The sequence below is a fragment of the Trichosurus vulpecula genome, chromosome 2 (genome assembly GCF_011100635.1).
Source record: "Trichosurus vulpecula isolate mTriVul1 chromosome 2, mTriVul1.pri, whole genome shotgun sequence".
NCBI classification, from domain to species: Eukaryota; Metazoa; Chordata; class Mammalia; order Diprotodontia; family Phalangeridae; genus Trichosurus; species Trichosurus vulpecula.
The window spans coordinates 308393833-308412619 of NC_050574.1; the positions used below are offsets into that span (position 1 = coordinate 308393833).

At 36.6% G+C, this 18787-nt stretch overlaps 1 protein-coding gene across 1 annotated transcript in view; it reads left to right on the forward strand.

Annotated features, from left to right (window-relative positions):
* Positions 1-18787, forward strand: part of LOC118837074 (contactin-associated protein-like 5) — a 213989-nt gene that overhangs the window by 184519 nt on the left and 10683 nt on the right. The window contains exon 10 of the mRNA XM_036744078.1: positions 7971-8189. Within this exon, the coding sequence (XP_036599973.1) occupies positions 7971-8189 (219 nt within the window). The remainder of the gene's footprint in view (positions 1-7970; positions 8190-18787) is intronic.

The window sequence follows — 18787 nt, forward strand, 5'->3', positions numbered from 1 at the left end:
TACTAGCCCCCCTCTTTTCTTTTCCCTTTCCCCTCTGACTTCCTTATATATGGGGTAACCTAAATTTCTATACCCAACTGAGTGTATATGTTATTCCCTCTTTGAGCCAAATCCAATGACAATACAGTCCAAACAATGCTCATCACTCCGTTCTTTATCTCTACTGTAAAAGGTCTTTTGTGTGTCTACTTGTGATATAATTTACCTTGTTCTGCCCCCTTTCCTCTTCTTCCAGCACAATCCTTTTTTTCACCCCTTGTTTTTCTTATATCATATCAAAGTCAACTTATACCCATGCCCTCTGTCTATGTATACCCCCTTCTAACTTTCCTAATAAAGATATAGTCCTCAAGAGTTACAAGTATTATCTTCCCATGTACTGATGTAAACAGTTTAACTTTATTGGGTAGTATGTTTGTTTGTTTTCTTTCCTTTTTATACTTCTCTTGAATCTTGTATTTGAAGATCAAATTTTCTGTTCACCTCTGGTCTTTTCATCAGGAAAATTTGAAGGCCCTCTATTTAATTTAATATTCATCTTTCCCCTGAAAGATTATGCTTAATTTTACTGAGTAATTGATTTTGGGTGTAATCTAGGCTCCTTTACCTTCCAGAATATCATATTACATGCACCCTCCAATCCTTTAATATAGAAGCTACTAAGTCCTGTGTAATCCTGACTGTTTGAATTTGAATTGTTTCTTTCTGGCTGTTTGCAGAGTTTTCTCCTTGACCTGATAATTCTGGAACTTGGCTACAATATTTCTTGGAATTTTCATTTTGGGACCTCTTTTGGGAGATGATTGGTAGATTCTTTCAATGACTATTTTACCCTTAGGTTCTAGGATATCAGGAAGTTTACCCCGATAATTTATTGAAATGCTGTCCAGGCTCTTTTTTTCTTTTTTGATCATGCCTTTCAATTCATCCAATAATTCTTAAATTATCTCTCCTTTATCTGTTTTCTAGGTCAGTTGTTTTTCCAATGAGATATTTTACATTTTCCCCCAATTTTCATTGTTTTGTTTGTATTTGACTTATTCTAGATGTCTCATAGAGTCATTAGCTCTCACTTGCTCAATTGTAATTTTTAAGGAATTGGGGTTTTTTTGTTTGTTTGTTTGGTTTTTTGTTTTTTTTTTTTTTGGTTAGCTTTTGTACTTCTTTGGCTTCTTAAGTGGATTTTTTTTCTCCATTTGGCCAATTGTATTTTTCAAGGATTTTTTTTTTCTTCAGTCATTTTTGTCCTTCCTTTTCCAAGCTGTTGACTCTCTCTTGGGTAACTCTCATTTTTCCGCTGAATTTTTCTTCTCCCTCTTTTAGTTTACTTTTTAAAATCCTGTTCGAGCTCTTCGAGGAGGACTTTTTCAGTTTGAGACCAAGTCACATTCCCCTTTGAGGTTCCATATACAGGCATTTTGACAATGTTGTCCTCTTCTGAATTTGTGACCTGTTTTGATCTTACCTGTCACCATAGTAGCTTTCTATGGCCAAGGCTCTTTTTTGTTTTTTCCTCATTTTTTGCTGATTTCATGGCTTTTAAAATTGAGCCCTGTTCCTGGGCCATAGGGGCGCTGTCCTAAGTTTCCTGTGGTGGAGACTAGGGGCCTGGTTACTGGCTTTATGAGCTGGGGCCTCAGGTTTTGGGGCTTGTTTACCTCACTAGGGTAGCCCTGCCTAGTCATGCATATTGTTGTCTAGTTTCTGGGGCTGGCAATTTCCCTTGTGCACGAGGGTTGGAGATTAGCCTACTTGCTACTGTCCTGCTGAGCCATGATCTAAAAGCCTTGCTTGCTGATCTGTGCTGTGCTTAAGAGCCTCCTGATGGCTTTCCTGGAGTCCGAACTGGGTTCTCCTCCCTTTTTACCCAAGTGAGACAGATCTTTCTGGAAATCCTTCTAAGTTATCTTAAGCCGGAAAATATTTTCACTCCATCTCTTGGAGATGTAGGTTCTTTCACTCCAAAATCTGCTTAGAGGCTTGATTTAATGTTGTTTCTGAGGTAAACTGGGGAGATCTCAGGAAACTTGTGGCTTCTCTCTACCATCTTGGCTCTGACTCCCAGACAACCTAAAACTTTGTAAAATGTTAACTCTTGACATGTTAACTATGGTATGCAAAATTCTAAAAACCAAGAATAATACACATTTTTTTTTCTAAATTGAAAAATAATTATAGTGATTATTCTAACATAAATTCATCAGGACATAAATATACTCATAAATAATACTCCTTTAAAAATTGCACCTTTTTTTTGAGTTGATTCCTAACAAATGGGTGTATTTTTCAATGTCTCTCCTGTGAGTCAGTTGTTCTCATAATATCATAGGATTATAAATTTGAACTGAATGGAAAGTAACCTTGAGACCATCTAGCCTTATCCCTGATTTTTAAAAAGAGGAAACTGAGGCCCCACAAGATTAAATAACTTGACCAAAATTATATTGATCATAAGAAGCAGCACTCAGAATCTTACCCATGTGCTCTGACTGCAAATGTCTCTTCACCGTGCAATGGTGTTACACTATGTTGCTAATTTCATTGTTCCTCTTCCAGGCCTGTTTTCGTAGCCCTAGATGCAGGGATCAGTGTAAAAGACTTTGTAGGATGGTTGACAATTCTGAATTTTAAGGTAGAAACAACTTAGTTAAGGTTCTACTTTGCCCAGAGTGAGCTTCATTTGGTTTCAGTAAGGAATGTCTCATTCTCATTATGACTGGCACTAACTGCTGTTTGACCTTGGCTAAATGAGTTCACTTTTCTAAGCTACAGATTTCTCATCTTAATTAATATCTTTATAACTAGTTCTGGTCATGTAAAATCTCTTTGCTTCTCCTTTCTCATCTGTAAAATGGGGAAAAGGAGGTAGATTTGATGAGCTCTGTGGTTCTTTACAGCTAACCTTAGACAAAGTGATCTCTAAATTTCCTCAAAGTCTAATATGGTATCATATATTGTGGCTACAAGATCAAAATCTGATTTTTCTGAATAATGATAGGTTTTTTTTTTTTTTACCTTTTCCCACTGCTATTAAGTCACTACTTTAAAATAGTCAGATTAGGTTAAAGATCAAGTCTCAGACTAAAGAACAGAATTATATCTGGAAATTATGTAAGGAATTATATCAGGAAAACAAATTAACAAACACATGGAGATGATCAACAGAGGGACTGTTAAGAGATTTAGCATTAAGGAGGACACAGAGAGATTTTTTTTTTTATGTAAAATGAGACTTTGTTTGAGAATTGAAAGAAACTAGGGAAGTCAGAAAATAGAGATGAAGAAAGAGAGAGTTCTAGACATGGCAACAGCCTGTGAAAACACTCTGTGTTGGAAGATAAAAGTTTTGTGTATATGAGAAACAGAAAGGAGATGTGTTACTGAATCACAGTGTATGTAGGTGGAACATGGTATAAAAAAATGGAAAGGTAAGAAGTAGCCAGGTTATAAATTAAAATTAAAGATAGGATTTTATATTTGATTTTGGAAGTAATAAGGGATCATTGGATTTGAATGTGGAGAAGAATAACAAGTTCAGCCTTATGTTTAAGGAAAAATAATCATGACAGCTCAGGTTAGGACAGATTGAAATGGGCAGATATTTGAGGCAGAGAAACCAACCAGTGCAATATTGTGATAGTAAAGGTGTTAGGCAAAGAGGGACTAAACTGGAATGGTATAGTGTGAGAAATGAAAAAGGGTATACACAATAAATTATACCAAAGTAGAAATAAGAGGCCTTGACAACTGATTTGACATGTGGTAGATATGGGGAGGGATAAGAGAGGTTTTGAACCTAGGAGACAAAGACGATAGTATTACCTCCCAACTAACATAAGAAAGTTAGGAAGAGGGGAAGATTTATGAGAAAAGATAATTGTTTTGAACATGTTGAGTTTAAAATGTCTACTGAAAACTCAGCTTGAGATGTCTAATAGGTACTACAAGTTTTCCCCTGTGATAAACATATATAGCCTACTATTTTTTGCTCTAAATTGCTTAGGCAATTGATTCTTGAGCAGTGGAATGACATTATGAAGGTTCTGTTTGAAAAAGATTAATCTAGTAATGTACTTGCAATTTAAAGATTCAAAGAACAATATATGATGATGATGATATGAGAATTGGACAAAATAATGTTTTCAAATGGTCACAGGCCTAAAACAGAGACCTTTAATATATTAACAATGATTCCAAATAGAAGTCAGATCACATTGTTAAACTGTTAGAGACATTTAAAATAAAGACTATAGTAATAGCTAAACAGATATTTGTTGAATTTCCAAGGTGACTCGAAATATTATCTACAGCTAAGTTGTATGGGGTTATTGATTGAGTCCAGATCTTGTGCTACAGATACAAAGTTTGGACATGCTGAAGTGAAAAGAAAAGAAACTCTGGGAGTGAGTTCTCCTCAATTGGCTGTTTGTAAGCAAAAGCTGGATGATCATTCCTTGAATATATTGTAAAGGGGATTATTCTCATTCAGGTACATATTGGATTAGATGGTCCTAGAATCAACTTCAGTTCAGAAAACCTGGGAACTGTGCACTAGCGGATATAAGAAAAGTTAGAATTTTTTTTTGAAAGACACATGGTAATTCTCATAGTGATATACATAAATTGAATAGGAAATGTTGTCAGCAATTCCTCTGGAGAAGAGAAAGAAAGACAGACAGTCCTAGGAAGAGCTTTATTGGGTTTGCATTCTCACAATGGAAATCACAATTTGAATAGTCAGCTTCATTGTCAAGCATATCAATGACTTTCTTTTGTAAGGTCAATGTATAGAACTGGAGAACAAACATTCACCTTCCAACTTCTTATGGATATAATGCATTTGTAACTTTAGAATTAGAATAAATTAGGAAATTCTTTCCACCCCAGTGAAACTCAACTGAATGATTGTTGGGAAGCATTTATTTTTAAATATTTTTTCATTTCCTTAAAATTCCACAAACCCTCTTTTTTGGCTTTTGGAGATAAACTGATGCTATTCTCCACTAGGATTTTCTTTTGGTCATCAGTTTTCCCACTGTCTTGGCTCTCTTTTCAATATTACAAAAATCAAAACCACAGGAATCTCAGATGGGTTTGTCCTTCTACCTTCTAAGAATATGCTTATCTAAGAATTCATTACAGCAGTGCCTCACACTGGGAGCATTTCCTCAACTTGGGGATTCTCTTGTTTTCTTAGTTTCTTTTCAATAACTCCTGGAGGTTTCAATCATCATTATACATCTAGGATAAACACACTTCCCTGGAGATGAGGCGCCGTTTAAAAGTCTCTCTCTTGAAAAGTAAAATGTCATTTTTGGCACTTCCCCAATTTGCCTATGTGCCTATTCTTGTTTGTAAAGCTTGGCTTTGTGACAATTACAATGGTGATGCCCTCTAAAGATCCCAGAACCACCAGAGATTTCTTTCCAACAATGCTCTGGGAATAAGCTCTTGTGTTTTGGAGCAATATCCAATATCTGTAAGGCACAGATACACTTAAGTATCATATGTTGATACACTCAAATCCCAAAATTTAAAAATTCATCCCATCTGTCCAACAAACAAATAACCAAATATTTTACCCTTAGTGGTTTTTTCTTTACCATCTAAAAACAACAACAGCAATAGAACTCTGAAATATGGCATACTACAGGGGGCTACCTAGTTAAAAAGCAATGAACAATAGCTCCGTCTTTCCTGCAAACTATAACAAAAGATAAATTTATTAGGCCCAGTGACACTTTCTGGGATTATTGAATTTGCCTTCATATATAGGGTCCTTTTTTTTGGACAAGCTGTTTACTGTTTAATATACAGGGAATTCCATCATTAATCTCTCACATCCCATCTCTGTGCCTTTGAAGAAGATGACCCCCCACCCCAACTCTGAAACATCTTCTCATTTCATAACTAGCTCATAGATTCCCTATTTTTCTTCCCATCTCAGCTCAAGTGACCTTTCCTGAAGGAAACTTATTCTTATACTTACCAATTTCTAGTGATCTTCCCTCACAAATTGCTCTGTATTTACTCTATATTTAATTTTTAAGTACATTTTTTAAACCCTTGCAGAATGTAAGCTACTTTTGAATACTCGTGATCTGGTTTCTGTCTTTTGATCCCCATTGCCTAGGACATTGCCTGGCAATTAGGATGTGCTTAATAAATCATTTTTGAATAAATTAATGGATGTGTTAAAGCTGTGTATTATCCTAAAATCTAATAAAAACTTTCTGTTCTTATTTTCTTAAGAGATGTAGTCCTTTGGGCTTAGAAAAGAAAAGAGAAGTATGATCTGTTCATACATGATGGTGGTATATATGTCCCAAGATAAGTCAACAATTATTTGCTAAATGCCATTTTGAGGATTTTATATTCTGGCTGGGGATTTTCCTCAAGATACCAGATCCAGTAGGAACTCACCAACAGCAGAAGGAAGGCACAGAAGTCAAGGGAGAGTTCAACTATATCCTGGTGGAGGACTTTGTAGAGTAAAAGGATGGCTGACCTAGTCCCTTCCTCAAAATGTAGTTTTAAAGAGGAACTCACTACTGGAATAAGGGGACCAATTGCAAAGCCCCTGATTTTGAAAGAGGTGTATCTGTGTAAAATTTAATGTTTTGGGTATTGTTGATTCCCGTTTCCACCTAATATACTTTCACTATGAAATGATTCAGTGTAGCATTTGATTTTAAGAATTAACTCTAGGTAGGATTCTATGAGATCTCATACTGGCTTCTTTACTGTCCAGACAGCAGGTTAAAATACAGATGCTAGTGAAGTTTGCATCAGGAGATAAAATCAAAATGAAGAAAGGTAATCAATAGAGTCTTCATGTCTTTTTTCTTTATTCCTTTCTTCCTACTCAAACTTTTAAATTATTGTTGATGTGACTAGATAAAGTTAACTGTGTCCCTCATAAAGATGATATCTGGAGTTGACCTATGATTTTATTAAATAGCACAACTTAAAGCAGAAAGAAAGGGAAGGAAAGAAAAGAATAAGCATTTATTTTAGAGCCTACAGTTAAAAAACAAATATTATCTCATTTGATCTTCATAACAATCCTGGGAGGTAGAGAATATTATTACCCCCATTTTATGGTGAAGGAACCTGAGTTTAAGTGACTTGTCCAAGGTTTCACAGTTAGTAAGTATCCAAGGCCACATTTGAACTCATCTCTTCCTAAATCCAGACATGAAAGTTTATCCACTTCTTCACCGGCTGCTTTAATTATGCAATGATTTCGAACACCTTATTAACTGGTTGCCCTTAATTAAAATGAATGAACTCCTGAAGGAGGCTCATACTGTGTAATCCTATGAGCAATGGGACAGTGGGCCTGATGAAAATCCTCAGTGCATTCAACCTTGTTCTAATATCACCAAGCATCCAAAGATATTCTAAAATTTGGTCAACAAGAACTGGAGGGTCATTAGCTCATTAGCATTCAGTTCCTCAGAAAGAGAGAGAGATATAGAAAAAAAGACCAATGGAATACAGTATGTAAAGAAGGTTAAGAGTAGGGCAAGTCATTAATGAGCTTTGAGGGAGAGTTGCTATGTAATATACTCATGAAGGCTGCCTGAAAGTGTATCTCTCATGTTCGGTTTTCAAATGGATAATGACTTGTTGAACAACTATGATGTGTATGACAAAATTTCCAGAGATCATAGGTAAGGGAAAAAAGCTATAAAGAAGTTTAGAGTTAGACTGGAAAAAAAAAATTCCTTGACTAAAGTGACAGGAGTTTGAAACATTTATTCCTTAAAGCTAAGAAGCATCAGGCAATTTTAGACAAGATGTGTTGATGAATGGGGAGGAATATGAAAGTGTGTTTTGATTAATAAGATGAAATGTTCAGTCTTCTCCACTGGACAAACTAAAGTGATTTTGCAATTCAATATTTTGCACAAAGACCCAGAAGAGGGGGAAAGAAAACAACTTTCTGATTGTGCTTCATGTTGCAGATAGCCTGGTACTAGATGCTGAAGTCTCCAAAGCGAACACCATTGGATTTGTTGGATGCCTGTCATCAGTCCAATATAACCACATAGCACCACTGAAGGCAGCCCTGCGCCACCCCAGCATTGCGCCTGTCACTGTGAAAGGCATTTTGGCAGAGGCTAATTGCAGATCTGTAATGGAAGCAGATGTAAACACAGTGACAACAGTATACTCTTCATCAGGTATGTCTCAGCAGAGAAAAATAGCTCTGCAAATAGATCCAAGACCAACAGCCTTTTTTGTCTTGCATGGTATTTATAATCTCTATATACCTTAGATCATAAAATCACAGATTTAAAGCAGAATGAGATATTAGATATCATCTCACCTAACAACCTCATTTTACACATTAGGAAACTGAATAACAGGGATGTGGAGTGAGTTGTTCAAAGTCACTTAAGTAAGAATCAACTAAGGCAAAATATCAAGTCAAGTCCTTTGTTTCTAAGTCTGGAGCTCTTTCTACTGTAATATACTATCTCAGCGCATTACTATATAATCACTGATCCCCTGATGATGACACCAAACCATTAAAAATAAATGATTAAGAAATAAACCTGTTGTCTGGACAGAAAAAAAAAACAACCTGACTAGAATAATTTATGTCTCAATGTTTTCAGAAAAATTAGAATACTTTGAATCCATGTTAGTTTGTACCTAGGTATGTTTTATTACAGACCATATAGGCATATACACAAGTCTTTAATATGCTGATGTGATGAAGTCCAAGTCTGAAGAAGAATACCAAATATTATATAGCAAATAGTGGCTGCCAGATTTCTACTCTTCATACAGTTAAAATAAGAGATGGACACATGGAAATACCTTCCTCCATCCATCTGCCTTCAGGCATACCAGAGCTAACACTGGTGAATCTGCCCTATTTTTTAAACTTTCAGACTTATAAGTTAAATGTTTTTAGTTATAATAGATGTCTCAGGGGTAACTGGAAAACCTTTAAAATTTATTCAGGAAAGTATTTGTTTCATTCTAATTCTTCAACTTACAGGGAAATAGCATAATTTATGGGAGAACAATTCAGTATTAAAATCAAGAAGTCCTGGGTTCAAATGCTGCCTCTGACACATGCTGGCCTTATTACAATAGTCATTTAATTTATCAGTACCCCTAGGTAATTCTCTGAGAATCTGGAGTTGCCAGAAAGTTACTAACTAGCATTTGTGTATAGCAGTATCTTCACCAAAAGTTCCTTCCATTGATGAAATTTCCTATTTAGAAAAAGTGAATGAGGGGAAATGCACCTACAATATGAATTTAATAGTTTTGTGAGGTAATAGAACATCCATTGGATGAAGAGTGAAAATTCAACATGCCTGACACTATATTAGATGTTTGAGTTACAGAGACAAAGAAGCCCTGAATTATAGTCATGGCTCTGTTTGTGACCCTGTGTAAGCCACTGCATTTGTCTAGGCCTCAGTACTCTTGTTTATTAAGTCAGAAGAATCATATGTGCCCTACCTGTGTCACAGAGATACTGTGAGGGTCATCCTCACCTCTTCTGTCTCCCTCATCCTCCCTATATCCAATGAGTTGCCAAATCTTGTTAGTTTCCATTGATCCACTAAAGCATGCTGTTTCTTTACAAATGGAATAGTTCAAACAGAACAAATAACTCCCCAGATAAATTTAATTTTTTTTTTACCTTTTCTCAGAGGGAACTACTGTAACTAAAAGTATGGAGTTGATAATTCTTAAAGTTTACAAAATAGAGCAGATTCACCAGAATTATCTATGACATTACAGAAGGCAAACTGGATAGATGGAGGAAAACATTTCTATGTATGTGTTTCAACAATTCAGCTAGCAGCTACTGTGGCTGTGTAAAACCGACAACAACCAGCTCACAGAATGCTGCAAGCTCAGGTTCTTTTGATCTGCTTTATTAAGGAAAGCAACATTAAGGGGTTAACAATCTTACTTTAATCCAGCATACAAATATCATTTACTTAGTTAAGGGGAAAAAAACCAGCACCCTGAATTACAGACCAGATACAATTCATAGTTACCAACATCTGAGTGTTCAGCTGGGGAGCTCATTATAATGGCTGGCCCAGAGTCACACACTACTCCTGCTGTGGCTCAGAGCTCCGGGAGAGAATGCCAACCTCTGTGCTTATATATCCTGTTCAGAGTTCCAAGGGGCCTGACCTCACCCAGGATGGGCGTGGAAAAGTTCTCCACCCACAGTATCACATCAGATACAAATCAATTGCTTGGTGCTGAGAAATACATAAACATCCCACTTTATCTGCCCCATTCATAAAAAGGCCAGAATCATTAAAGGTCAACAACAAAAAGTCCCACCATAATTACTATTACGTTATGTATAAGGATATTATTTTTTAAACCTTATTATTTCCATTATCTCTTGCTTAGACATACTATAATAGCCTCCATTTGGTCTTCTTGCTTCTGAAATTGCCAGTCTTCAATTCATCCTCCACACACTTGTCAAAATAATCTTTACAATAATAATCTTTTTTTCATTTTTTCATTCTTTTGGTTCTGTTTTATAATTTCTTGATTTCTCATATAAAGTCACTAGCTTCCACTTGCTCCATTCTAATTTTTAAGGTAGTATTTTCTTCAGTAGTCTTTTGGACCTCCCTTTCCCCTTGGCTAATTCTGCCTTTTAAGGCATTCTTCTCCTCACTGGCTTTTTGGAGCTCTTTTGCCATTTGGGTTAGTCTATTTTTAAGGTGTTATTTTCTTCAATATTTTTGGGGTCTCCTTTAGCAAGCTTTTGATTTGTTTTTCGTGATTTTCTTGCATCACTCTCACTTTTCTTCCCAATTTTTCCTCTACTTCTCTTACTTTCTTTTCCAAATCCTTTTTGAGCTCTTCCATGGCCTGAGACCAATTCATATTTTTCTTGGAGGCTTTTGATGTGGGCTGTTTGACTTTGTTGACTCTTCTGGTTGTATGTTTTGATCTTCTTTGTCACCAGAAAATGATTCTATAGTCTGAGTCCTTTTGCGCTGCTTGTTCATGTTCCCAGCCAACTACTTGACCCTTGAGCTTTTTGTCAGGGTATGACTGCCTTCAGAGTGGCGAGTGCTTTGTCCCAAGCTTCAGGGGACTTGCACTGCTGTTTTCAGAGCTATTTCTACACAGCAAACTCTGCCACACCAGTGCTACCCCTCCCTCAAGCACCACCAACCAGGACTGTGACCTAGATCCAAGCAGGATAAGGCAAGAGAACCATGCCTCTGTGCCAGCAAAGCACTCCCTGCACTCCCATTCTGATCCACCACTTGATTCCTCCCACTTGGTGGGCCTTGGACCAGAAGCAGCTGCAGCTGGAGCTCTGCAAGCAGTCACAGGAAATTCCTGCTGCTGCTGCTACTTCTGCACCAACACCACTTCTCTTACCCAGATCCAGCAGTTTTCCCACTGACCTGCTAAGTTTTCTTTGGAATTTGTGGGTTGATAAGTCTTGTAACTGCTACAGCTCAGTGATTCATGGCCCTAAGGCCTGCTCCTCCTGATCTATTCCCAGTCTGGTCGTTTCTGGCATGGTCTATGCTGGGCTGTGCTCTGCTCCCAGTACAGTGTGATAGACCCTTCCCGGTGACCATGCAGGCAGTCCTGGGCTGGAGACCTGCTTCCTTCTGTTATTCTGTGGGTTCTGTAGTTCTAGAGTTTGTTCAGAGCCATTTTTACAGGTGTTTGGAGGCATTTGGGTGAAAAGCTTAATCTAGTCCCTGTTTTCCAGCTGCCATCTTGGCTCCACCCCCATTTGTTTCTTTTCTAAATAGAAAAATAATTTCTTCGAATCATGGAGAGTCATTATATTTTCAAGACTGATACTTCCTATTCTATGAAGCACATATTTCCCAGTCATGAACAGTATACATTCACCTTCTAGAACTAAACTTTCCCTTTCAATCAAAAAGGAAACTTGGGCCCTTACCCTGACATTCATTCTTCCTTGACAGTAGCATTTCTGGAGTTTTTAATGGTTCCTCTATATTTGGTTGAAGGAGTATTGTACCAGGCACCTAGGAGTAGAATTGTTATGGTTACTACTTCAAAAGGCCAAGTATTTATTTCCCCTGAATGTGGTTTTGGGAGGTGGGTATGGGAATCCAAATAGAAATGATATAGATAAAAATCATGTGTATTTTTTTCAATGATCATGACTTTGTTCCTTTGTTTCCATATTTCCCGAAGGACCTTTATCTGTTCCTTCTAGTATTTTGGGGTGGCATTTAGCCTTGTGTGATAGCAAATGCTTCATAACATTCTCTTTTCTTGTGAAATCTTGGAACAGATTGGCCATGGACATTGTGGAATCTCCTTCTGTGGGAAGAAAAATAAACTATACTGCTATCTGTGAAGGGTTAGGTAGAACCTGATCAGAGGGCAAGGTGATTCATTTTATGATCTCTGGGTGTATCATCCAGTTCTGTTAATCAACTCACTTCAGGAAACATTATCAAGTGCCTAAGGAATACAGAACATTGCCTAGGTGGTAGAGGGAATACATAATACAGATATGGCATGACAGTTATTTTCATGGAGTTTACAATCTATTCTACTATCTAATTCCTCCACAGCACTCCACAGAAAATAGATTATGCCCTTAAAATTAATAAATTAAAATTAGCAGAGTTAAGTCCTAGCAGAGCAGAAAAACTAGAGAATAAAGATTCATCATCCCAGTTCTCAGACTTTCAGGTATCAGGTAATTTCTCTCTACAAGCTGATGGGTGCTGGAATGCAGGAATAGTGGAGTTGACAGTATTTTCTCTCTGCCTCTGACTGGCCTTTTGATCAGTGTGGTATAGCAGAAAGAGTGCTAGATTAGTAGTAATAGAACCTGAGATCAAAGCTTGGCTATGGTGCATAAAGCCTGTGTTACTTTAGTCAATTTGCCCTGCCTCCCTCAATCTCCTCATTTCTAAAATAGAGGTGGACTAGTTGACCTGGAGGTACATTTAAGTTCTAAATCATTCGTATTATAATCCCATATTCAGGACCAAATTAGAAGAAACAAGTTACCAGTATTTAAAGAACATCATGTTCTTAGAAGTCAGAGAGTACATAAGTGATGGTGTTAGTCATGGAACCATGTCATAAAAGCTTTGGAAAAAACCTTAGAGTTCTTCTGCTTGGACCTTCTCTCCACCACCACCCCTTTTTATAGGGAAGGAAACTAATCATAATGTATATCATTTCATTTTGTGTGTGTGTGTGTGTGTGTGTGTGTGTGTGTGTGTGTGAATAAAGCTAGGTGGTGTAGTAGATAGGTTTCCTGATGTAAGGCCCAGTGTCCTTAGTTCAAATCCTCCCTCATACACTTAGTAGCCTTAGTTTCCTTAGATATAAAATGGGGATAATAACACTTCATGGGGTTGTGTTGTGGATCAAATGAAATTATATTAGTAAAATTCTCAGCAAAGTTTTGGCACACAAAAGACATAGCAGAATATAAATGTTGGATATTTATGATGACAATGGCCATGATGATGATGACCACCATGATGATGACAATCATGATAATGATGATGATTAGTATAATTCACCATAGAGGTTCTTATTATTCATATAAAAATTTTCATAATAATATTGTTAAGCAGATAAAATATGGAGGCAACCAAAACTCATTTTACACTCTTATCTACTCTAAAATTAATATTCCTAGTCACTATTATTTTTCTTAGAAGTGGAGCAAGGAAGTTTTGGATGATATTACATTTTCAGCACAGGGAACTCTCAATATAGAAGTTCCTTCTATGATTGCATAAAAGCAATTTGTCTTTAATTTTGCATTCAGGAGAATTGCCTGGAGCATAGAGAGGTCAAAGAACTTGCCTTTGCTTAAACAGATATCATGTGTCATAGGTAGGACTTGACCTTAAGCCCTCTTAACCACAATGCCAGGTCACTATCAACTGTGCCCTATTGTCCTTTAGTTGCTATCGTTCCTACTTACAACTTAAATATGTTTATGCATTGACACAATAGAACCAGAAAAAAAATCTTACTCTAAAGGGACTTAAGAAAATAATGGGGATAGAGCAAAGATGTTGGAGAGAAACCAGGAAATTGCCTGAGTACTCCCCAGTTTCCCTTGGAAACAGTATTAAATCAAGCATCTAATGGATTCTGGAGCAACAGAACCCACAAAAAAACTGAGTGAAACAGTTTTCCAGCTTAAGATAACTTAGAAGGACTTCAGGAAAGGTCTGTCTCACTTAGGTACAAGGAGAGTGCAGCCCAGTTCACACAGTACCCAGGCAAGCTGGTAGGAGGCTATAATCTACAACATAGATCAGCAACTGAGGCCTCTTGGTCCTGGCTCAGAAGGGCAGCAGTGAGGTCTCCAGCCCCAGTGCAGAAGGCAAATTGTGAGACCTGGAACTGTGGCACAACAGGCATGACTAGGTCAGTGGACAAGCCCCAAGTACCTGAGACCCCAGCATGGAAAAACAGCGACCAAACCTCTGGCTCCCAGCATAAGAAGCTTGCAACAGTGCCCCTGTCCCCCAGGAGCAGAGCTCAACTTTAAAAGTCATGAAACAGGCTCAAAAATGAGTAAGAAACAGAAAAGAGCCCTGACCATAGAAAGCTACTTTGGCAGCAAGGAAGATCAAAACACAAACTTGGAAGAAGACAATGTCAAAATGCCTACATTTGAAGCCTCAAAGGCAAATTATGAATTGGTCTTAAGTCCAAAATGTCCTCTTGGAATAGCTCTAAAGAAACTTAAAAATCAAGTGAGAGAGGCAGAATAAAAATTGGGAAAAGAAATAAGCATTATGGAGGAGAATTATGAAAAATGAATCAACAGTTTGGTGTAAGGGCAAGCAAAGTGGGGCTTTTCACTGTTTTTTTCTTTTGAAGTGCTTTGAAGTGCCTTTGAGTCTTGCCATTGTTTCAATCAAGAATCTTTGATTGAATCAAGAGTCTTTGATGACCTACTTAAGTCACAAGAAAGCCTATGTCATATGAGTTTGAGTCACATGGTTGTGAAGTCCTCTGACCCTGAGGAAGCATATATATACTTAGGGGTTAGCATTTTGCTTTGGGGCTCATTCATTGGAAGAATGTTCTTGTGATTTGGCCAGATGAGACTCGGGGTAACCATTAAGGAGCTGCCCGGCTTTGAAAACCCAGATGTTGGTGCTTCTCTCTCTGGTAACTATGCATATATTGCTATGGACAGACAGAAGCCCTGTCTGCTGATTCATGTTATTTGCTCTGTTTATATAATTTCTGCTTGTAATTTCTGTTTGTCTTTTCTCTGAAGTTCAGGATGCTGATTTTTTCCCCTGAACTAAGTGAATGATATATGTATGTTTAATTAAAGTGATATTTTAAACCCCTTAAAGTTGCTTTCCATAGAAAAGCAGATCAAAGAATCTGTGCTAGCAGCCCTCCTGTGTGCTGGTGTTGTTGGTCTTACACCTCCACAGCAGCTGTAAGCAGCACTGTTGTTACACTTGGAAAAATAAACATAAAAATTGACTAAAGAGAACAACTTCTAAAAATTAGAATTGGCCAAATGGAAAGGAGGCACAGAAGCTTGAGAGAATAAATGGCTTGGAATAGCTTTTGTAGGGAGTGAGATTAAGAGTCAATTAGGAAGAAATAAAAAAGCTGCCTTGCCGTAGTGAGGGTCCAGTTGAAATTTGATAACATAAATTTCTAATGAATTGTCTCCTAAGCATATAAATGATTCCCATCATTGTATAAATATCTTCTGACTTTGACTGTTTTCATTTGGGAATGACACAGTTCTTAGATGAAAATAGGGAAATGTTTATATTAGAGTGTCATTTTTTAGAGTTGAGGGAAAACAATACTTCTAAATTCACATGATTCCAATGGGGAATTCAGCTGTCATGTATCATCTGTCCTCCTCCAGGAATATTTTAGTATTGACAGTTCTTTTGGAAAAAAAATATGCACACACATATACACTTCTAAACACATAAACAACACATATATACACATATGTACACACACATAAATGTACAAATGCTATGCATTGTGTATTTATATATATATATACATAAACACAAATATTTCCCTTATTTTTTCTTTATTTTCTCACGTACACATACCTGCATACACATATGTGTATTGTGTTGACCTGACTTAAATACCATTAAAAATAGCAATAGCTATTTGGCTATCTCTGCCATTTTCTTTTATATTCAATAACTTTATAAAAAGGAATTAATGAATGAAAGACATTTATTAAAGGCTAACTATATTCCAATCATTGCGTTAAATAAGAATATATATGCTGACAGTTACTAACCTCTAAGAATTAGCATTATGTTGGAATAGAGCCATTAATCCTGACAGAGAGACATTACAAGTATTGTTATCACTATTGCAACTATGAGGAAACCAAGGCTGATTAATGTTAATATCGCTTTGACAGAATCTATGCTCCATTAGTATAATATGAAGAGATCTTGGTTGTGGTCTCAATAACTCTTAAAGTGAACTTATGGCAGAATATGGACAAAAGTTGCATAGGATGGAGAGGAATAGATGGGTTGTCATCTGTATATCTATACAATTGAAAGGGATAACTACATAAAATCACAAACAAATCTACTAGTATATTGGAGGTCACATACCACTGGTATATTACTGCAGAGCACAATAGCTGCCTGACTGAATAGGACCTGTGATTTCATTGATATAGATATAACTTGAGCTAAAAAAAATCTTACCTTCTCTAGAACTGAAAGTCTAATAAGGAAGTTGCTTAAAATACTGATAGTTAAGCTAATTGCCAAGGATCATACACCTAATAAATGTGAGAGGCAGGACTTAAAACCAAGTCTTCCTGGTTATGAGGCTAGTCTCTTTTATTATATTGTGATGTCTCTTGTTATGTGGTTCACGTAACAAAATGACTTATTTGCAAATGAGAGAGAATGGCCTACTTATTTCAAGCTAGAGTCAATATAACAAAGACTTGATACAGCAAAAACAAACAAAACAAAACAAAAAACAAGGTTGGTTGTTTAGAATCTATTTTAACAAAATTTAAAGAATATTCCAACCTATCTACGTATATACATACATGCTTATGTAGATACGTATATGTAAATAAACATGCATTTGTGTGTGTGTGTGGGTGTGTGAGTGTGGGTATGGGTGTGTCACTTAAAAATGTGATTCACTGTTTAGGTAAAATCTCTGGGTCTTACCCTATGAGCTTATATTCAGGGCACAAAGTCTGCAATAGTATTTGCATTCATCCAGTTAGGCTGAGAGCTACCAAGAATTGTATCCTTGGACAGTTCAGGAGAAGAGGCTATTGGAGGCTAGTTAGTCTTCATTTCCTGTTTGTGATGAGAATGGAAGAGATTTCATGAAATGAAATTGTTTACTCCAAATAGTCATAAGATGTAGGGATTGACCTTAGCGTAATAACTTCTATTTAAGCTAAAGCCACCATCTTAATAACAGCTCTTTCTCAGCTAAGAGTCATAGAAGCCACTGGCTTTGTATTTGTTATTTAGATTAATGTCACACCAAGTTAACTTCTATTACCACCTTGACATAAATTAAGGATAAAATCTAACAGTTAGTTTCAGTGACTGGCAGGCTACTGGAAGTCATAATGGTCTGGTATAAAGAATGCACACTCAAGAGTTAGTTGGCCAGATTTCTAGTTTCATCTTCACCACTAACCAATTACTTGGTTTTACACATAACTGTATGACCTTGGACAAATCACCAGCATATATAATACATCAATTTCCTGCTATATTAAATAGAAATAATAGTTCCTTTCTTACCTCAAAGAGTTTATAAAAAATAAATTATAAGAGGGGAAAGAAAGGAAGCATGGTATGAACACAAGATACTAACATTAACTATTTACCCATAGGTTGTTTCTTCTTAACACAATGAAAATACAGCTTCCTTTGTTTCCTCTGCAGTCTCAATCATTAGAAAAAATGTCAGAATTATCTACACTGTAGCTGAACTATATTGATGAGATTAGATAATTAGATCTTGTCTTTTGATGAAGAGTTTTCCAACTATTATGTGGATGAAAATGCTTAGTTTTCAATGAATTTGTGGTTTCTTTGGCATAGAAATTCTGCCTAAATGCTACATCTGCCCCATTTTCTCTGCCTAGGGCTTCTGCCAGTTGCTCCATAGCAGGTGCTATAAAATTTTGAGTCCAACAACCAGAGTCTGGACATTACATTCCTTTTGTCTGAGGAAAAGTTAATCAGCATCCATTATCAGTCAGTAGGAAGCCAGGTCTTTCATTAAAGCAGGAATCCCTTTAACAGTAAAGACAGTATGACAATGCTTCTGCCTTTCTTCAAATTCCATGTAGTTCTCTCAAAATGAGCAGCCTGGAGTATGGCATAATTAATGTGTTCCTAGAGTGGTCTACCTGCCAGCTCTGAGCTGAGGATATTAGAGAAATGAGAGAATTATTGGAAGAAAAGAAACAACCCTAGCACCATTTTTCCCCTCTATGTGAAAGTTGAACAGAACAAGCTTTGGTTTACAATTCTGGACAAATCAGGGTTTTTATGTTAGAGTCATAGAATGTTAGTACTAGAAGAAACCATTAAAGTGATTATAGCACAACTCCCTTCATTTTGCTGAGGCCAATTAAGGTTACATAATTGTATGTCACTGAGTAACAAGATCATACAATTAATTCCATACAGTGCCAGAAACAGAAAAATGTCCCGAGCTCTTTCTACTATGATGTAACTCTCAATTGTTATTTAATTTTCTTCCTAGACAAATTCTT